Source organism: Doryrhamphus excisus, chromosome 3 (genome assembly GCF_030265055.1).
Source record: "Doryrhamphus excisus isolate RoL2022-K1 chromosome 3, RoL_Dexc_1.0, whole genome shotgun sequence".
Classification (NCBI taxonomy): Eukaryota; Metazoa; Chordata; class Actinopteri; order Syngnathiformes; family Syngnathidae; genus Doryrhamphus; species Doryrhamphus excisus.
This window is the reverse complement of record NC_080468.1, coordinates 29,240,129-29,262,158: the sequence shown is the minus strand read 5'-3', so window position 1 is coordinate 29,262,158 and position 22,030 is coordinate 29,240,129. Positions and strand designations below refer to the sequence as shown.

The window sequence follows — 22,030 nt, the reverse complement described above, 5'->3', positions numbered from 1 at the left end:
GCTACCTTTAAAAATGATCGGAATTACGTAGATACTCACGTTGTACATCTGTATGTGAACTTAGCTTTTTATTCTTTAGCCTTGTCATTTGTTTGTATTTTCTTCTCCTTTTATGTCTATGATGTGGTTGCTGCTATGTCTACGGTTGCACTTTAGTGTTTGAAACGTTATTCAAATAAACATTTGGCTTCCGCCACTAGAGGGTACAGTCTTCCAACTAATTCGTGTGATGGGTCATTTGCTTTTGTCAATCCATCACCAAACTAACCTTTGACTTTGTTTCTTATAACCATCCTTGTCATTCAATGAGTAAAAACCTCATGTAGACGCCACTACTCATGTAAAAGAATAGGTCAGGTCAGGTTTTGGCCTATCCTGCTTATCTGTTGGTTGGCGTAACACGGCACTATTTAGTTCATACACCAGGGGGCAGCAGAGAATCAACATAAAAGACAAGTAGAATAATTCTGGAGAAAGGTGTTTGGTTCAGCACACCTGAGTGTCAGCATGGTACTTGCGTTGATATAGTATAGATGGAGAGAAGGTTTATGATGTAGCATAAGACCTCCTGCTGTGTAGTGTGTACTTTCCCATCATACAGAAAGCATGGACCACACGCGTGCACGTTTAATCATGCACCACCAGGCTGGCCATCTGCTGCCAGAGCCAGTGAACAAATTTAGTGTGCTGAATTTGCTGAATAACAGAGCATCTTAGCTGGATTGGCCATTGTGTGTGTGTGTGTGTGTGTGTGTGTGTGTGTATTCACAAGGGGCCAAGTGGAGCGATGAAGTTTGCCATTGTGGCCTAGTGTGGGTGTTTTCAGACTCTCTGGCATCATCTGTGAGTTAGTGTTGTGTGTGTTGCTGCCCAGTATGCCCAGTGTCTTCCCACAATGCCCCATTCAGGCTGGGGCCTCTCTCTCTCGCTCTCGCTCTCTCTCTCTCTCTCTCTCTCTCACTCTCTCTCTCTGTCTCCCAGAATGCACCTATTTTGCACCCGTGGGGGCTCATCATCATCAGATTTTTGGTTGTGGGGTAAAATAGCTGTGTGTGATGTCATCTTTTATTTTCCAAAGCTCTTCTTCCCCTCCTGGCTCCCTCAGCTCCCAAACACAAAAGACAAGAGAGGCCACCACAGGACCCCAGTGTATGCTGGTTGCCACGGCGATGAGGAGACAGTGTCGGGTCTTTAAACCGCTTTGGAGGGGTGTGTGTAGAGGGGTTTTTCAGTGTGTGTGTGGGGGGGGGGGTGGCCTTATTTGCATGGGAAGAGGGCGATGGTGAGCTTTGAAATCCAACCTTTGAGAGGGAGTAGCCCATCCTTGACTCGGTTGCCTAAAATCATTCTACTCACTCCTCAAATATTTACCAAACACATCGCATGGACACCTCTTCCTTGGTCTGGCCAATACCCCACCTACCCGCCTACTCGCCTACCTACCTACCCTGGCCTTCTACATCCGCCTCAACCATACGCCTATACACAGCACGGACACGCTGTCTTGTTTTACATGTACAAATGTACACCTATAGTATCCACATGTACACATATACACATACAGTATACTCATATACACATATACACATTTGCACATGTACACCTATACACCTATATACATATAGACATAAACACATGTACACATATACACACATGTACATATATACTACCACAGTACCGCATCTACATAGGTCCATGTGATGGTAAGTGGTAGGAGGCGGGGCCAGAGTGAGAGGCGAGATGAAGGAGACAAGTGCAGCATGAAAACTTGATTGAAAACAGGAAACCCCCCCGCCCCATTCTCCCCCTTTGCTGCTATGGCTGCTCCTTCCTGTCCAGAGGACTGTCAGTGGCGGTCACATTTTGTTCTTTCTCACTTAGTGATGGGGGGGCTGGGGTGGGGTGGGGCAGGCTCAACTCCAAGCCTGAAGTTGAATATCAGGCCCCCCCACCAACTCCACCCCCGCCGCCCCAACAATGAAAGCAGGAAGGGCAGGCAGAGGACGAATGAGCCACCCATGGCTGCATTCAGCACGGACACGCTGTCTTGTTTCACATTGGGATTCAAGAGAAACTTTATTCAAACGTGCACAACACGTAATGCTGTATCTCCACACCAACACGCATCATAACATGTCTAGTTGGCTCCTTTTCAGTGGCCAATGGCAACCACTCCAGCTAGTATTTGCATCTGCAAATAAATACTTCAATTCTTTGTGTTCACAACTTTATTTCAACCTACTCCCTCTCCTTCCACTGTACCCAACACATCCATCCACCTGTCCAACACTCACCTCTTCATGCACACATTTCCATCCATACTAGATACATACTTACACAGATACATACATGCTTCCATTCATACTTAGATACATACATACTTAGATACATACATACTTCCATTCATACTTAGATACTGACATACCTACATTGATACTTAGATACTTGCATACTTACATTCATACTTAGTAGATACACAATTACATTTTATTAGTTTTTGCTGTTGTTTGTTGTTATTGTTATAAATTTTTCCTTACAAGTTCATTGGTGGATTTATGAAAAAACATTTGTTAATATTTTTCCTAATTAATTAATATTATTATTACTTATGTATATTTTTATGTTTTATTTAATTACGGTAATTATAATTTTTTTCCCCAGGGTGGGGCTCTTTTTAATTTTACACAAATACAAATACACCAATAAACCTACAAAAGTACACATACACATAAACACTAATACACTTTTACACGTGTACACATATATACTAATACACCTATACACATGTACACATGTACTAGGGGTGTGCAACGCAGCTCGTATTTGTATTTGTTGAAGTCGAAAAAGTATTTGTATGTCTATTCGAATAAAATTTACAATATCCCCTAACCCCACAGAAAATGTAATTAAATAAAAATTCTAATCACAATAATTACAATAATAATAATTGGGACTAAATCGGCCAATGTTTTTTAGGCAATAATAATAATAATAACAGCCATAACCTGATGGATGGCTGGCTGAACGAAAAACTACTAAAATATTGTAGGTTGGCTATATTGTGTTGTTCCAAGCTGCTGTTCCACATGTAAGCTATAGAGGGCAGTCAAGTTCAGCATGCTGGTTAGAGCAAGCGTTTGGAGGAAAAAGGCTAGAATAAGAGATGGCGGAAGTGTTGGGGAGTGTTCATGCCGTGACGAGAGTCAGCGTGCAAGACAGGAAGTGCTGTATGCTGCTGTTACAATAAATGACCAACTGAATACAGCCATCCTGATGTCTAGTTATTCAGCCGCCATTACAATATCATTGTCAACATGACCCCCCCCACACTCACTTAAAGGTACCAATACCATCTAGAAGTGCATACAATTCTCCACAAGTTCCCAAGCCTTACTTACTTAACCGTTTAAAGCCAATGTGAACGTTACACTGCCAACAGCCTTAACGTTAGCCAGCTAATGCTAACAGAGCTAACAGGAGAACGCCCAACCCCAGAAGTAAATTGCAACTAAATGATAGCTACTTTGATAAACGGATGGACAGACAGACACAGTGTGTATTATTTTGGAAAATATAGTTGTGAATAGTTGTATCAGGAAGCCATGTTGGAAATAAGAGTGGATTCTATGAACCCAAAGCATTGAAGGCTGTCCTTGCTGACCTTGAATGACCTAGTCTTTCTGGAGCCAACCTGCGTCTTAACAGACAATCAGGTGTTTACTGGGCAGTGACACCCCCCCCCCCCCCCCCCCCCCTTCTTACTACTGGCCATATGAACATCATCCCTTCTCCACTGCAGCTGAGACTAGGGGACAGGACACACCCTTCATGCACCCCAAAGACTAAACGCAAAAAAAGTCACAGCTCCTCTGGCTGTCCAAAAGTGATCCTTTGCAGATGTTTAAGGGTTTGCACCATCAATTTCCTTTGTACTCCCTGGACATTTAGACCTCTGAACCTGGCACCCTTGTGCATGTGTCAGAGGGACCATGGTGAGTTGTCTCTTCTTGGGTAAATACATGTGATGGCCTCCTCCAGAAGGTGAAAGGATGGTTCGAGACGCTACACCACTTTTCCCTGTATTGGTGTCTTTGTGTGTGTGTGTGAAAGGCCTTTGTTGTCAGTGTTGGCTGATTAGTATGCAGAAAGGAAGCTGATTTGCATAATTAAGTGAAAAAGCAACAAAGTTGGTTAGTTTATTGAGTTTAATGGTGTGCCGCTTCCAGTACAGTTATTCCAAGTGAAAAGGTAATCATTCCAACTGACTTTGACGTGTAACTGTTCAAGAAAACCCACAGCAGAGACGCGTACAATTCAAGAGGTTTAGTGCGGTCTACACTGCCGCAATGTGCAACTACATTGTTAATTGCCACACTGGTGTACAAAAAAAAGGCAAAAGGAGGCAAGTGGCGCTCATCTCCGGAGGCTCCAGTTCACACAGAAAACATCTCCAGTGTGATGTTCATGTATATAGTGTACAAGTATACATACATCCCATAGTAAGGCATCGTCTGTGAAAAATCATTTCCTGTTATTGTCATGTAGAAAATAGAATATAAAAATACATGAGAAAGTGGTTACAGGTGTTACAGATGTTTTGTTTTGGCAAGGCCTCTGGCAGGCTGCTGTTGCACGTGGGGTACACAATGCAAGTCACAACAAACACACACACACACACACACAATAGAACAGTGTTCCACCCTCACACATGGATAAAAGGCGTTATGGATCAGTGTGGCCTGCTTTATTCATACTGTTGGCACTTACAGTCCACTGGGTTGAAGAAGTCAGCACACAGGGAAAAAAGGCACTTTTTCACGTCTAACAGGCGCTGGCATTTAAACCCTTTTTTGGATTTCACATTTTTCCCACTGAGAGACGATGTGCTTTGGCGTTTGACTCGACACTCTAAGCTAGCACAAGTAAGGCACTCTTCCTAAGGAAAAGGAGGATGGTTCCCGGGCCTTGAAGGACACAACAAAGTCCTTCTACAGGTGGTCCTCGGGAACGCCCCGTCCTACCACGGCCAGTCGCAACCTAAATCAGCCTCACATCTCACACTGAACAGAGCGTATGAAGGACATCAATACAGACGCATTTCTACTACACCGCTTAGTTATTACTGTCACTTTCATAGCAGCAGATCCTTTAACAAGCTCAAAGACGCAGAGTACACTTCAGGTTGCTGGTGTTGTTTTGGTTGAGAGTGTAGCTGTGCTTGAACTGCATGTTGCGTATTCTTCCACTGGAACTAGTTTCTCCAGCCGCTGGGACCAAAATGAACTCTCAGACCGTGTTGAGAACCTTGGAACGTGTACCGAGGACCACCCGTAAATCTTCGTACTCCTCTCTCTGTTTGCATCCATTCCAATACGTTTTCATCGAGGGTGTCCAAACATTTGTGGAGAACCTGAAGGAAGCCAGCTCATCTTAGTTTTGAATGAATGAAGATGAACAGCTCATGAAGATGAACATCTCTAAAGTCATGCCAATTAATCCTTCACCATGATTAATCTGATGAAATCTTGATGCACTTAAACCATTACAAAATGACCCAAAACCCCCAAATGTTTGCTCATGGCACATGTAGATGCACGTGTATATATTTATATGTACATTTCAAATGAATATTTCAGGAAAATTACTCAACAGAAAACCTTCATTTGATTCCAAATCACGTGACAGCACTGCCATCATGTATCATATTAATGAAGGTCCTTTTACAAATATGCTCCAAACGGCCATTGGAAATGCTTTGGACACCCTGGATGTAGCGGCATGGGAGAAGGTTGCTATGATCTGTGATATGCTGAGATTGTGTGCAGGATGAGTGGTCTTTAGTAGCAATTATTGCCGATGGACTCAGGAGGGACAGCGCCCCCCGCTGCCAGTACAATGTGAGAGGAAGGCACGTTGGCTAAAGGTGGGGGCTCGTCCATGGGCGCGGTCCCCGCCGGGTTATGGCCGCCGTAGCTGCCGTCCGCTGGTTAGACAGAAGCAGTTGCGTCGCTCCCAGCGCCGGCCTCTGGTTGGCTGAGCCGGCAGGTAAGGAGGGAGGGGGCGCTTGGCCGGTGAGCGTGCCAGCAGGGCGGAGATGGGTGGGGTCATCAGTGGGTGGAAAGGTCAGAAGGTCAGGGGGTCATGGGTTAGTTGCCGTGGCAGCTAGAGTTAGACGGACACGAACGAGACGGACCAGGAAAGGAGGCCAAGTGACGAGGGCAAACACAGAAGGGGACATGAAAAGGAAAAGAACAACAAAAAGATAGAAGAGAGATTAGTGTCGGCTAGTGGCGTCAGGATGACAACAAGACAGATCCTATCGCGGGTCAAGCTGCGGCGGGTGGTCGGCGGCAGCGCCCATCCCGTCGCAGCACGGCCGCGTCTACCGTGACGCTACTCATGCTAGCTGGGCTACGTCCAGCAGACAAGACAGCGAAACCATGAGACAGGAGGAGATAGCATGGTTTCATGTGGGTGAGAGCATGACCCCAGGCCTCCTACGGACTACCCTTTACGTATTAGGAGAGCGGCGGAGGGCTACTGTAAGCAGAGAGGTGCCACGAGAGGTTAAAAGATGCTTGTTTTAGAAATAGACAATCCAACTAGAAGAATTTGGAGTCTTTAGGTTGTCTTTGGAGATGTCTTTTTTCCTGGTCTTTATTGCCTTTTAGTGTTTTGTTGTCCATTATGTACAACAGGAGCACCACTGCTCACACACATACAATATTGCATCTAGCTAAACCATTTCTATTGCATTGAGAGTTCAAAAAGAACACACAAACACACAAAAGAGCAACAACAGCGCCTTCCAGGAACACTAGGAGCTAAACACTCGCAATACATGGAGACACGTAATCTATAAAAAGCATATTGTAAAAATAAAAATGTACAAACTAAAAAAACCCAAAACAAACTATTTTGTTCCATTAGCTTGGTATGAGCATACTTATATACAAATGTTGTTTTGCAGCTAAAAACATGGCAACAGCACCACTCTGGCTAGGAAATATATGAAAGTGGATGTAAACAGTCCCAACAATAAAGTCCAGTGGCCGCTGATAGAAGACCATAAACACTATTTCATACAGAAGACTTCAGTAGTTATCACACGCTGTCTTTTTAATCGCATTTTAAGTGGCATGGCGTTGTCGGGCGGGAAGTGGGACCAACTGCTGGAATGGGCAGAAATGAAAGTTCCTACAGGAAAACAACCTTTCAAGAAAAACTACTTCTGAGCGAGGAGTCCACAAGTCACAAGGATTGGAATCACATGAAGAATCATTGAGAGCGCCCCCCCCCCCCCGGTTTATCCAACCCCCGACGACATGGCTCCTCCCCCAAACAATAAAACACTGATTTCACATTTAACGCCGAGTGCGATACTTCTCTTTCGGCATGCCGTGTTAACACACACGTAAACTGGTCCCTTAGTCTGCACACACACACACACACACACACACACACACACACATAAAGTGTCTGGTGAGCTAACTAACCTCTGTCTGTGGTCACTACCCTTTGGTAAGGATGGATTCTCTTGTCGTGGCGGCGTACCTTAGTGGTCATGGCACCTGCTAACAGCGCCATGACGTTGCCAAAACAGAACACAGAAGGTTACTCATCAGAAAGACATCACATAGTCCAACACGGCTGAGGCCAGGAGCAAACTGTGGCTGCGGGGTAGTAAGGCGGGGTTGGGGGTGGGGGGGGTGAAAGTTAAAGTCAAACATCAGCGCGTCCAAAGAGGACCCAATCTTGTTGTGTCGCGGTCTTCTGTTCTCTAGAGGACAGACGTACCAACGTGCTACGTTCACGTAACTAAAGCATGACTGATAGCTTAGCAAAATCAAAACTTGTAAGATGAAATCACAAACCGCGGCACTAGAACATCTAAAGGTTGGCTGAAAAAGGTGTTAAAATTACAAGTGGAACTATCTCACATGTTGAAATAAAGAAAAGGGTTAATGAAGGCGTCACACCACCACGCTAGTCTGCTAATACAACATCGGGAAAGCAAACGGAAGCCATGGACACTCGACTCCAGCGCAAAGAATCTGTCGTCCTGAATTGTGAGAGAGCTTTGAGCGCTTTGCCCAGTATTCAGAAAGGATGGGGGGTGGGGGTGAGGGGGTGTTGTGCTGGGGGAAAGGGGGGGGGGGGGGGTTCTCTGCAAGCCAGTCCTTGTGTGCTAAGATGGATAGCTAATCGCTTAGCCTTTGGTTGGGAAAGCCATACCTGCGAAAACACAGGACGAAGGGACTATTAGCCCAAGGATGAGCCTCAGCGTGCGGGGTCACATGCTGCAGGATGCATTACGAGAGCTGGATAAACCCACTCGCAAAAAGCTAACCTGAACGTCAGCTTTACAGATGCCATGGGCTGTTTATCCAAGGGAAGGCCATGAGCCATCCAGTAGACTTTGAAAGATGGGAGCCGAGTATCCAGGTCTCCTAATACATCCATTGTCCATGTAGGAAGGTGATGACGTGTTGCGTGTATTTACCTAATACTCCAGTCGAGTCGATGGGGTATTCCAAAATGGAGGGCGTGAGTGTGTAGGGATATTCGTAGGGCGTGTAGATGATCCCCGACTCGGGTCCTTGCTGCACCAGAGCCGGGTGCGGGTTGGCGCCCGGCACCAGGGCAGAGCTCTGGATCTGGCGAATTAGGGGCATGATAGTGGGCGTGGTCACAGGGGCTGGGTTGCGCAAGGTGGGCGGCAGTACCGGCGTCGGACCGGTGATGATGCGAGGGGCCTGTGGGGTGGCCAGTGGGAAGCCAGCGGTGGCTGTGAGAAACACACAGACAGACAACGTTTGTGTCTGGACACGCCCACACAATAGCCAGCGGACGAGGAGGGACAGACACTCTATTTTACCAGGGACAGAGGCATTGTTTGTGCATACAGTGGCCGCCTGTGCAAAGTCACCCCCCAGCCCCCGTGTCATCCTTACGTGTCTTGACATTGGCGTCTCTGTAGGTTCCATTGAGGATGGCCAACTCCATCAACTGCATTTTCTTCAAGTTGTCCTCGCCTTCAGCCTACACAAAAAAGTATTATGTTGGTATACAGACATACAGTATATGTTTTATATACAGACAGGTAGACTTTTAAATATGTTGATAGGGATTTCAAAAATGGAAATGTTAAAAAAAAACTTCTTATTTCGAATGTTCTTCAAGTCATTTGAAGAATTCAAAATATTTATAACTTTTAACTCCTTGGTATTGGAAAATGAGCTCATTTTGGTCAATTGAGTTACAGTTATATCAGCAATTGGGGGCAAATCAAAGCAATTGACAATATAGACTCGTAAGCATCCATCCAGCCACCCATCCATCCATCCATCCACGCATCCATCCATCCATCATCCATTCATGCATCCATCCAAATCCACCCATCTATGCATCCATCCATTTATCCATCCACCCACCCACCCACCCATCCATGCATCCGTCCATGCATCCATCCATCCATCCATCCCTCCATCCAAACAACCAACCATCCATCCATCTCTGAGGTAAGCTAATTAGTACTATATTTGTATGATATTACACTCATTTTCTTTGTCCACTATAACACAGAGCTAAGATGTCAATGTTGTTTTCAGATATCTTAGTTCGCATATTCAACGTACAAAACATTTGCCTAGCTATTTCAGCCAATTGAAGGCTTGAAGAAAGTCATATCCGGAAAAGGCACGCTAACAAAAGAGGCCAAGAGGAGATATGCACAATATTAGCAGCAAGTTAGACTACTGAGCTGGTTTAGGTTTTAAAACTACTAGCCTAGCATAGATAGCATACATTTGTTCTGCAAGTGGTGGTGTTGTTGGGGACGATGAGACGGCACCAACGCCACCACCGCCACGTCTGTATTCAGTGTCCAACATGCTGGTTGCGCCTTAGCCTTAGGTTTCCGCTCGTTGAGAGTCTGGACTGATTTACTGTTTCAAATCAAAGAGGTTGGGGTTAAGCTAACACGTATCATTAGCCGTGCCCTTTGCACATGTGCACCAACATAGAATGAACAGGTGCTCAGGGCTCCTGAACGTACACGTCTTCCACCCCTAACCTTTTGGACTACCGAGCCAGAGAATTCCCCCCCTGCCGTCTTTTCACTCTGTCCCCATTGTAGCAAATAATGCCAAGGGAAAAGAGTCTTGGGATTGCACAATATGTGTGCGTAAATGTGTTCATCACGCCGGTGCACGGCTACGCGCGCATGTGAACGGCAGGGGGGCGGGGATGTAGGTGGTGTCGGAGAATGTGAGAAATGCCGAGGAGTCCAATCAAAATGTCCTCTTGTGTGTTGAGAAAAAAGGAATATTGTAGCCAGTAGCTGGGAATGAAGTGAGTTGTGAACGAGTGAAAGGAGTGATGGAGTGGGGAGGACGAGTGAACAGACTCTCCATTCATTCCCTCAGCCTTTCAAACAACCCAGGGTTACCATGGAAACCCCTTTATGCGTGTTCCCTAATTACCCTAACCCCTTACACACACACACACACACACACAAACTTACTTTTGGGCTGACAATCCCCTTCCCCCTTCCATGCATACCAAAACGCTGAACTCTCATCCAGTCACACAGTCTTTTTTTCTGTCTTCCATCGGTCCCATCCACATGCTGTGATACTCACGGCGGGGACGAGGAGTTTCTTGACCTCGGTGATGGCCCGCTGCAGCTTGATCTTGGCCCGGTTGTGCGTGTCCTCCACAGTTATCAGGACGTGGAGGTCCTCGCTCAGGTGCTCCCAGTTGGGCTTGCCTCGGTTCATCTCTTCCTGGAGCACAACAAGGCACAACAAGGTTGACAGAGTCTTCCCATTCCGCACACACCTACACAAGCCTCAAGGTCGTGTAATGTGACTCCGGGGTCGTTATGAAACCGATACAATAACCTTGGTGTTCCTCTGGGTTTGGTACTCTCATTCTTTCTTTTTGCTCTAAATCGTGAAACTTTCCCGCAACTTGCTGACAAGTCACAGTTGTTGCAAAAGACTTCCTGCTTCTCTCAGGTCCAGTGCTACAGCCAGAGCTCATCTGACCTTTCTACCATTTGGATGTCATGGTGGGGTCATGTGACCTGTGACTTGTTGGTGCAAAAGCTGAACTACTGCGCAAGCATCTTGTCATAAGAAGAACAAAATGTTTTTTTAATACCGTTTAACGTCGTAAGGTTACTATTGTAAAGGTTGGATGTTGAAAATGCAAATAGTAAATGATCAGTAGGAGTCAGCGTTTGTGGTGGGAGTCAATGTACTCATCTGGTGTGCATAGAATGACGTCACCAGGCTCAGAATGTGTCAGACCTGTCATACTCTTCCTCATCTCTCCAAAACACCCAGCCATCATCATCATCATCATCACTTAAAGTGCCATCTTGAACAGCGCTGCTGTCTCAACTGCAAGCGTTGCTTTTATGGTTTATGCTTCTCTCCTTTCTTCACAAGTAAGGAACGTTTGATGCTAGCTGAGAGTCAACTTATGAAACCGTCCAATGTCTGGGTGGACACATGTTGGGGTGGGGAGGCCTCGTCTGTGAATGTTTTGTCAAGTGAGATGTATCGTTATGGAGAGCACTAAAAGTCAACATCTTTCTCTCGCCCTCCTCCCACTGCCCCCCACTGGGTCTCTGTTTTCCTTCCTCTCTGTCTCTGTGTGTGTCTCCCTCTCAGGGCGTGCGGGGTAGGGAATGTTCCACACACAGAAAGACAGAGAAAAGAGGGAGGGAGGATGGGGTTAGAGGTGCTGGGGGGGCGTTGGGATGGAATGCTGGACTTGCTCCACCTGCCGTTTGGAAAGCTGGAGACCAGTCTGTCCAACAGGAGGAGACACCAGGGGAGACGCAGGAAAGACAGATGGACACAACAGCGGGACAAGAACACACTAAATGGAAACACATTGTTCCTGGTACTTATACAAACACAGACACACACACACACATACATACATCATACATACACACAGTACACACAGTACACACAGTACGGAGAAGGAAGAGTAGAAGAGGTGTCTGCTGTGGACCAGGAAGTAGCAAAGATTGGTAAAGAGGAAGTGAGAAGAGCATTAAAAAGAATGAAGAGTGGGAAGGCACTTGGTCCTGATGGTATGGAAGTGCCTAGGAGAGGTCGACTTCCTGACTGGGTTGTTCAATAGGATCTTAGGTGGTGAGAAGATGCCTCAGGAATTGAGCAGAAGTGTGTTGGTGCCCATTTTTAAGAACAAGGGTGATGTGCAGAGCTGTGGCCACTACAGAGGTATAAAGCTAATGAAGTTATGGGAAAGAGTAGTTGAAGCTAGACTAAGGGCAGAAGTCAGCATCTGTGAGCAGCAGTATGGTTTCATGTCAAAGATGCAGTATTTGCTTTAATAATGTTCATAGAGAAGTACAGAGAAGGTCAGAGGGAGCTGCATTGTGTCTTTGTAGATCTGGGGAAAGCCTATGACAGGGTGCCTAGAGAGGAACTGTGGTATTGTATGAGGAAGTCTGGAGTGACAGAGAAGTATGTTCAAGTGGTGCAGGACATGTATGAGGACTGTAAGACAGTGGTAAAGTGTGACAGAAGAGTTCAAGGTGGAGGTGGGACTGCATCAGGGATCAGCTCTGAGCCCCTTCTTGTTTGCTATGGTGATGGACAGGCTGACAGTTGATGTTAGACAAGAATCTCCATGACTATGATGTTTGCAGATGACATTGGGATTTGTAGTGAGAGTAGGGAACAGGTGGAGGAGATGCTAGAAGAGTGGACGTTTGCTCTGGAAAGGAGAGGAATGAAGATTAGCCGCAGCAAGACGGAGTATATGTGTGTGAATGAGAGGGACCCAAGTGGAAGAGTGAGGTTACAGGGAGAAAAGATACAGAAGGTGGTGAATTTTAAGTACTTGGAGTCAACAGTCCATAACAATGGAGATTGTGAAAAATGGAGAGGTGAAAAAGAAGCCTGGGGCCACAAAACATGAAAAGAAGGTCTTCTAGAAGAAATAGATGTACAGTGAGTGTGCATGTGTAAGGGATGCCAACCTGTGGGGTTATCATGCTATCATCTTTTCGTCATCTGTTTCATTTAGCTGGCCACCAACGGCTGGGATGAGCTCACATGCTGAGCCAATTAGGAGTCTCCCACCGTTTTGGCGGGCAGGAAAATATGGAAGGAATTTTGGGGTATCAAAGTAGTTCAGATAAGCAAAGACCAGTTGATGGAGTACTCTTGCTAGTATTGGAGATAAACTTACATAAATGTATGTGTCAATGACTGTAAACTTACCTGATTTGTTTAGTCTGGCGTGAACAAGTTCCCATGCTGCTCTTTTTTAATTGATCTCTCATTTATTTTTGAGAAATGTCAAATAGCCCTGGGAAAGTATGACTTTTTTCCCCCATGTTTACCTGTGTGAGAGAGAACTGAATAGCATCCTGTCGGCTCATCCTCATGCACATCCAATCAGCAGTCAGAACTCAGCCAGGATGCATTCATGGTCTCACACAAAGTTGTTTTTTTTTAACTCATTACAAAGACGTGCATTTTCCCCACTTGGGTGGATAGATGGATTAGACGGATAGATGGATAGATGGATAGACAGATAGATAGACGGTCATTTCCTCTGTGAAATGTCCAGTAGTAGACGAAGTCGTTGACATTGTAAAAAAGGCTTCCTGTTAGATGGTGCTGAAAACAGGAAGTGCAAACCCCGCTGGCTGGAGATGAATGTGAACTTGAAAAGCCAGGCTGTGAGTCCTGTGTATCATCTATAGAGACACCCTTAGCCCTCTAAGTCCTCACTTGTTGCTTTAATGCTACCCTTAAAGGACAAACACATGAGATTTAAGCCTTTGAAATGACATGGACAGTTGTTACAATGCTAATAGTGTTACTGCTATTGCTTTAGCCACCTCCCAGCCTGGACACAATCCGGAATGTGTATGTACACTAAAATGTACGCAGATGGTGCTCCTTTAAACAGTGATTCATGGAAGTCAATGTGACAATACATCGACAAAAGCACAGACTTAGTATCCATTGTTTCTGAAACTAAATAACAGTTTGCAACACTGGGGTGAGCTCTGCAGCCAATTACTGTATGCCTTAGTTCGACTTCAATAAGCAATCCCTGTCACTAAGTCAATTCAAAGAAACATTCCTAACCAGTAGCAGGAGCATATACCTGTTTTCTTAGCATTTAGAACAGAATACTTTTGCTCCAATTAGCTAACAATCATAGGGAATTTCACAACTCTGTGAGGGAGTCCTGCAGTCAAAACTGTTCCCTAGTGTTACTTTAATGTGACTTTTTAGAATTGATTTCAAGAAATACTATAATAAAGACAAACTTTCCTGCAGCCGCACAGTCGTGTTTGTGTTAGCATTTAGACCCAGATACGGTCTAGTCACTAAAACTATTCCTGGGTGATACTTTAACAAGATGTTTTGTTAGCATTCACTGGCTAAGCTAATAACTCAAAGAAAATCAACCAGGGTAATCCTGGAGCCACAACTTTCCCTTACTGCTACTTTAATAAGCAACTGCTTTCTTACACTTTGCAGCCTTGGTTAACGTCATGAATCCGTTCCAGAAAGTGCACCTCAAACCAAGACGGACTCTAACCAAAGCAAATGTTCCCATGGAAAATAATGCATATTTGCTTCATCTATTCCAGACACCCAAAAAGGTTTACACAATTTTTATAGACAATTTACTTAACCACACATGCAGAAAGGAATGGACAAGTGAACATTTGACATTTAACAACCCCACACTTGACAACCCCACACAACCACCAATGAAGAAAATGAAGACAACATAAAGACTTTATTCTGCTCCAACCACCGTTTGCACCATTTGCACCCTCACCCTCTTTGCCATCATCACCCTCACCCTGCTGGCCACCCTCACCTTCCTGGCCATCATCACTCTCACCTTTGTTGCCACCCTCACCCTGCTGGCCACCCCCACCTTCCTGGCCATCACCCTCACCCTCACCCTGCTGGCCATCCTCACCGTCACCCTGTTGGCCACCCTCACCCTGCTGGCCACCCTCACCTTCCTGGCCATCATCACCCTCACCCTCTGGCCATCTTCACCCTCACCTCCAGGCCAGCCCAACCCTCCTGGCCACCCTCACCTTCCTGGCCATCATCACCCTCACCCTCTGGCCATCCTCACTCTCACCCTGCTGGCCACCCTCACCCTCCTGGCCACCACCCTCATTCTGCTGGCCACCCTCACCTTCCTGGCCATCATCAATCTCACCCTCCTGGCCACCCTCACCTTCCTGGCCATCATCACTCTCACCCTCCTGGCCATCCTCACCCTCACGGCCACCCTGACCTTCCTGGCCATCATCAACCTCACATTCCTGGCTATCCTCACCTTCACGGCCACCCTCACCTTCCTGGCCATCATCACTCTCACCCTCCTGGCCATCCTCACCCTGCTGGCCACCCTCACCTTCCTGGCCATCCTCACCCTCCTGACCACCCTCATTCCTGGCCATCATCACTCTCACCCTCCTGGCTATCTTCACCCTCATGGCCACCATCACCTTCCTGGCCATCATCACTCTCACCCTCCTGGCTATCCTCACCCTCCTGGCTATCCTCACCTCCCGGGCCACCCTCACCTTCCTGGCCATCATCAGTCTCACCCTGCTGGCCATCCTCACCCTGCTGGCCACCCTCACCTTCCTGGCCATCATCACCCTCACCCTCTGGCCATCTTCACCCTCACCTCCAGGCCAGCCCAACCCTCCTGGCCACCCTGCTGGCCATCCTCACCCTCACCTTCCTTCCCAAACAATTGCCCAACAATTAGCATGCTATTAGCTAGCTAAACATCACCTGTCTATCAGGTCATCAACCTCCATGATAGAGAAATGTACTAGTTTTACACGCATAAACAATGCAGAGCAATGAAAAGGATAAAGGAACATTCAAGCTTCCCAAAGACACATGTGGCGGCAACATCAGCCGCTCCCACCTTCCTCTTTTTAAAGTCTTCAGTGACGGTGAAAGTAACTTCACTGTTCATTTGTCTATGCATTTTCATTTGACTATTGCTTGGTAAACTAGAACTGTACAACTTTAAAAACCTGTTTTGGCTTCCTTGAAGGGATGAGTTACATTTAGGTCTTTTTTTGGGGAACGATTGATTTGCCTAACATCCACTTTGGTTAGAGTGGGATGTTCTGGAAGGAATGGATGATGCTAACCAAGGTTCCACTGCAATTGCATTTCATTATAAATCTTTCCTACCATCTGTAAACATTCTGTTGTCAGAAGTCAATAACAGCCAGAACTGTTCCTTACTACAAGGGATACCAAATGATTCCTTTCGAACAAGAAAAGCCATCATATTGTTATGGTAGCATTTAGCATGTTGATTGACGAGCTAGCCTTCTTGAATGCCTTCCTGCTGCTTTAAAAAGTAATTTATTTCAGAAAATGCAATAAAGAAGACAGGCAGACATTCCTACTGCCTATTTCAAGAGATGTAGCGCCACCCAAGAAAGATGTGGGCGTGGCGTACCTTCTTCTTGTCCCGCATGGATCCTTTCCCTCGCACCATGATCTTGCAGCCTGTCTCTGCCTCCAGTTGTTTGGCCGTCAGTCCTCGCGGGCCCAGGATCCTCCCGACAAAGTTAAACTGGGGACAAAGATGGCAGAAGACAGAAGAAGAAGAAGAACGGGTCACATATCACACGCCTTGGGTCCATTTGGGATCGGGGGGCGCTGCTGTGATGTGTTTGTGTTACTGGGAGGGACAGAAATAGATCATTATGGGGTGCTTGGCCACACTCGCTTAACCTTATCTGTCACTAAGACTGACTGATTAACAAGACAGCTGCCTGTGTGTGTGTGTCTACGTGTGTGAGTGTGTCTCTGTGTGTGTCTATGTGTGTGTGTCTACGTGCGTGTCTATCTGTGTGAGTGTGTTTTCCTCACCACTGTTCTTTTGCCCGGCCTGGGTCGCTTCACGTTGACCTTTGACTCACACCAACACACACACACACACACTAATAGAGGAAGCGCATGTCTAAATTTAACCTTGATCTCAAGCGTTAGCGTTCCATGTTAGTGCCCCCCCCCCACTTCGACTGCTGTCATGTGAGTGAGGACAGCCTGTCATTGTATTCACTGATTGGCCAGCTGGGGGGTGATGGTGGGGGGACTGTTTACACAGAAAAAAAATACTAAATCATGTGAGCCCTTCAATCTGGATCAACACAACTCATATTGAAGTACTTAACTGTACTTGGCATGGGCTGGGAGGATGTGCTGGATGCGCTTCATAGCCAAGCACTCCACTTTATATTTACACTTAATGCACCATAGAGACATTAGCTGGGGAATATCTATGTCATCTACATCTACCTAGCTGTTCAATACACTATCTATGTCATCGACTGCTACGTAGCTTTCAATACACTATCTATGTCATCTACAGCTACTTAGCTATTCAACATATGATCTATGTAATCAAAAGCTATGTAGCTATTCAATATACTATCTATGTCATCTATAGCTATAGAGTATTCACATATCTCTATAGTATAGAATGGTATAGAATATTAGCTATGGAATATGTATATGGTGTGTAGAGTCTATTCCAGGGTGCTGGAGAGAAGGGTATGACCGTTGGTCGAACCTCTGGTACAAGAGATCCAATGCGGTTTGCACGGGATTGGTGGCACACTACTACATGCCATCCGGTCCTTGTACAAACGAGTCAGGACCTTGGTTGGCATTGCCGGCAATAAGTCCAGCCTGTTTCCGGGGAACGTTGGCCTCTGCCAAGGCTGCCTTTTGTCACTGATTCTGTTCACAATTTTCTAAATTTGTAGGCGCAGCCAAGGCTTCGAGGGAGTCCGGTTCGGGGGCCTTAGGATCTTATCTCAGCTATCTGCAAATGATGTGGTCCTGATGGCCTCTTCAGGCTGCGACCTTCAGCGAGTGTGAAGCTTCTGGGGTGAGACTCAGTACCTCCAAATCAGAGGTCATGGTTCTCAGTCAGAAAAGGGTGGAGTGGAATGAGGTTCTACCCCTGGAGGAGTTCAAGTATCTTGGGTTCTTGTTCACGCGTAAGGGAAGGTGGGAGCGCGAGGGCGACAGACGAATCGGCACAGCGTCTGCAGTAATACAGAGAGCTGAGCCGGAAGGCCAACCGGTGCATCTGTGTTTCCACCCCCCCTATGGTCATGAGCTTTGGTTCGTGACCGAAAGAACGAGATCGCAGATACAAGCGGCTGAAATGAGTTTCCTCCGTAGGGTAGCTGGACTCACCCTAAGAGATAGGGGGAGGAGCTCAGTCATCCGGGAGGGGCGGCAGACCTAGGACTTATGTCTCCCAGCTGGCCTGGGAACACCTTGCTGTCCTCCCAGGGGAGCTGGAGGAGGTGACCGGGGGACTGGGAAGTCTGGGCTTCTGAGACTGAGATTGCTGTCCGCGTGACCCGGATAAGTGGAGGAAAATTGATGGATGGATATGTATATGCCGTATAGAATAGTTATTGAGTATGTATATCATGAGTAGGTATGGAATATTATATTTTATAATATATATATTATAATAATATTAGAATAATATAATATGCGTGGCTGAGGAGTGGATGAATAATGTCAAGCACTTTGTGTGCCTCCCAAAGCACGATATAAAGTCATTATTATTATTGTTATTATACCTATGAATAAGTAACTTTTAGGACAATTGTAGAGAAAATAAAAACTTTTTAAAGCTCACTTGTGTGTTTTCACTATGTGTAACATTGTATTCCCATTTGTTCAAAGTCGGGCTGAATAGCCATTTTTGGTCCCGTAAGACCACCAGCGTTGAAGCGTTGATGCTAATAACATAAAGCTAACGGGCATTGGAATATATCATCTTTTTGCCTAAAAATGGCATGAAGTGCAAGATGTGTGTCTCACAGTGGGTGTGCTTTGGACACCCATGGTATACAGTCAAAACTCTAGAGACAGCATTTCATTGAATACAATGAAAGTACTTTTATGCAATCGGTGTGTCTCCTTTCAAATATAACGTCAAGCCAAACAGACTTTGGTGCAGAGAGACGATAAAAGGGACAACAGGCAAAAGTAAACAGTTGAGAGGGGTCGAAGGTCACACAGCGGCCCCATGCACTCACATCAGGGTACTCTTTGACGGGCACGTAGAGCTTCTCCTGCAGCTGGGCCACGGGACCGACGGCCTCAGGCAGCTCCTCCATGTCTCGCCCATTAAACATGCCGCCGTTCACCGTGTCGTTGTACATGTCCTTGCGTACCCGCCCGATCTCTGCAGGACAAAAAGACAATATTAGGCCACGCGTCAGAGCCAAAAACTTTCCCTGGGATGGGCTGATGGACTGTCTGCGCCATTGCTACAGGGTGGACAGTCGCTAACACTCTTGACTCTGGTGACAACATGTTACAACCTTGTGAGGCCAAACATGTTAGTTGTTAGCATTTGATGAAGGAGAGCCCCCATTCCAACCATGTCATGTTTGCTTAGGCTGCCTGATGACAATAATAACACACCACGGTGCCTTCAGGCACAGTATCATCTGACCCCAGCAGGCCTTGACCTCCACTGCAGCGATGGCATCACCCAGCACCCCTCAGAAAGACACAACTGCCACAGGAAAATGACAAGTATAAAATGCTAGACTAATTTGACTAAAAGTGTGTGTGTGTGTGTGTGTGTCTGTGTGGCTGGCACCGCTGAGCCTCTCATGTCTGGGCGCTTGTCCACATAACTCAGGCCAGGCAGGACACTCAGACTACGGGCAGGGGCGTCACACTACGGTGTGTGTTTAAAAGAATGAGCAAGTGGGCCGCAGAGGTCATCTGCTCTGACCTGGCCAGACTAGGACAGTCGTCACATGACACGGTGGCTGTCATATTATGGCCTATTGAAGCTTTAAATCAACCCAACGCACTGCACAGGCTTGTCGTTCCTGTGCAGGGATGGGCTGCATCACTCCCATAAGCCTGCGCATTAGCTCACTGGGAAAGACTAACAACTGTCTGTTTGTTCCCATCAGCAGCTCACTCACTGTGTGCGTGTCACAGACCCACTCAAAAAGGCTGACTCTATGACACAAAAACACAAATAACGCCTGCAATAGCAACAAACTTGATATCACATGTGACATTCCCCCACATTCGGCCCACCAGGCTTGCTTACCTTCATCCAGCAGCCGCTCCAGATGCGTGAAGATGCCGCTGAAGTTGGGCAGTGAACTCATCACCTTCCGGTCGTTCATCAGCTGCATTAAGTAGTCCGGGTTGGACTTGGGTCTCTCCTTCACCTCCGTCTCCCCGACCATGGCTGTGGAGTGTCCACACACACACACACACACACACACGCACACAGACGCACACACGCACGCACACGCAAGCACACTAAGCGACCTGATGGAATTTAAATAAATAAATATAAAAAAAAACTTTTTGGAAAAAGTCTTCCGCCGAGCGCGTCTCTCAAGCGGCTTGTAATCTAGCCCAGTTCGGAATGATGCGAGCCCCTCCTCGTCCACTCTACTACTAAACTTGGGCAAAAAGTTCCTTTTTAGCGCTTATATCTTAGTCGTTGCAGCTCTGTTCGCTGTTGTCTCCTACAAGCGGAGAAGGAAGAAGTTGGTCCGGTGGGGAGGTGGACGGGCTGCTATCATATGATTACAGTAGTGGCTGAGCACGAGTGGGGCTCTGGGAAGAGAGCGCGCTGCGCGTCACCGCCAGCGGCTGAGGGGCTGGCTGGAGGCGCGTCCGCGACACCGCCCTCCACTGCCCTATGGCCGCCTCTGTCGGGTACGCGCATCCTCTCACTCACAACAATACACGGCGGTGTGGAGGTATGCACACCTGTTACTTCACCTCAGATGTCCCCTTGACCCAAATACACCCAATGGAGGGGTACATGGTATATTACCAGCTAAAGTTTGCTTGGTCTTGTTAGCTAGCTAGCTACATAGCTAGCACCTGTGACAGGTCTTGCCAGCTAGCTAATTGGTAGCTGTAGTGTATTGTAATATAAATATTGCTGTACGAATAGATATTTTCATAGTTAGTTTGAAACGCTAATAAAGTATGGCAAGCGGTGCCAAATCTAGCCAGTTGATCTGGTCTTGCTGGAACCTGGCATGAAAGCACATACAGCATTGCCCCCAACAGCGCCATCTTGTTTGTGACATTGAAAAAAAAACACAAAAAGAAGGCAGAGAAATAAGTTGATTTGTACTTCTAAAGCCTAATGGTCAATGATGACATCATCTTGATGGCAAGCTAGCTCTATTGCTCTATTGCTGCATGGGAACATATGAGTCAGTGGTTATTTAGCAGTTAGTTAGCATTTAGTTAAATCCGTTAGACCGTGAAGATGTCAAGCAAGGCAGATATCCACAAGAGTTGGCTGTACTTATGTCTACGTGCGTAGTACTTATTGTGTGAGAGAAAAGGATGAGGGACGGTGATGTGTTTCCTCTACAGGGGTGGTGTGACAAGGTGGATACTGAACTAGTAAGCTGCTGTGAAGTGTGTGCTGGCTGGCTGGCTGACTGGCTGGAATGTCAGTGCTGAAGGAACAGATAGGTGCTAGAGTCTAAAGTTAACCTGCTGCAAATCTCTCGCACATACATAGGTGAGACAATATGTGTGTGGCCGTGCGTGCCTTGACTTCAACTAGCTGCCGTCTCCACTAGTGGGTGTGTTTAGTAAGAATAAAGGTATGACAGAGGGTGGCTGGCATGCATATTGTCTACATGTGTGTGACAGCAGCAGGGATTGTGACGGGGCAGCATGGTAATGGCTGGTCAGCTGGTATGGCGAGTATTCGGGGTGGGGGCTGTGCATTGTCTTCTCATGGCTCCCAACAATGCCCCTCTGAGCAGCTCGCCACGCATCTACCAGTCACGGCCTCTCTCTGCTGCTTTTCTTTCCCTGGGCCGTATTTATTGAGCCAAGGCGAGGTGTAAAGTGAGATGTGTTGCTTGGCCTTTGAGCCAAGGTCAAGCAGCAAGGCCTGCTGTCATGTC

General features: G+C 46.6%; 1 protein-coding gene across 5 annotated transcripts; it reads right to left on the bottom strand.

Annotated features, from left to right (window-relative positions):
- Nucleotides 1–4,191: 4,191 nt before the first annotated feature.
- Nucleotides 4,192–20,780, bottom strand: qki2 (QKI, KH domain containing, RNA binding 2). 5 transcript variants are annotated; one of them, XM_058067337.1, is made up of 9 exons: nucleotides 20,185–20,780; nucleotides 19,145–19,293; nucleotides 16,531–16,647; nucleotides 10,644–10,787; nucleotides 8,955–9,042; nucleotides 8,504–8,788; nucleotides 8,236–8,259; nucleotides 7,497–7,574; nucleotides 4,192–6,162 (listed from the first exon to the last, which is right to left on the bottom strand). In XM_058067337.1, the coding sequence occupies exons 1-9, from the start codon at nucleotides 20,324–20,326 to the stop codon at nucleotides 6,140–6,142; spliced, it is 1,050 nt and encodes a 349-aa protein (XP_057923320.1). In that variant the 5' UTR covers nucleotides 20,327–20,780; the 3' UTR covers nucleotides 4,192–6,139. The 5 variants fall into 5 exon arrangements, with proteins under 5 accessions (XP_057923320.1, XP_057923321.1, XP_057923323.1 ...); XM_058067338.1 differs by having other exon boundaries at nucleotides 7,497–7,571; XM_058067340.1 differs by lacking the exon at nucleotides 8,236–8,259 and having other exon boundaries at nucleotides 7,497–7,571; nucleotides 20,185–20,778.
- Between the last annotated feature and the right edge of the window lie 1,250 nt (nucleotides 20,781–22,030).

Excerpts from the sequence above, each read along its gene's own strand:
- qki2 (XM_058067337.1), bottom strand. The coding sequence starts at position 20,326 with ATGGTCGGGGAGACGGAGGTGAAGGAGAGACCCAAGTCCAACCCGGAC. Across the intron at positions 8,789-8,954 it reads AGACGCCAATGTCAAGACAC|CCACCGCTGGCTTCCCACTG; the intron begins GTAAGGATGACA and ends TGTTTCTCACAG. Across the intron at positions 8,260-8,503 it reads CGACTCGACTGGAGTATTAG|TCCCTTCGTCCTGTGTTTTC; the intron begins GTAAATACACGC and ends TTGGGCTAATAG.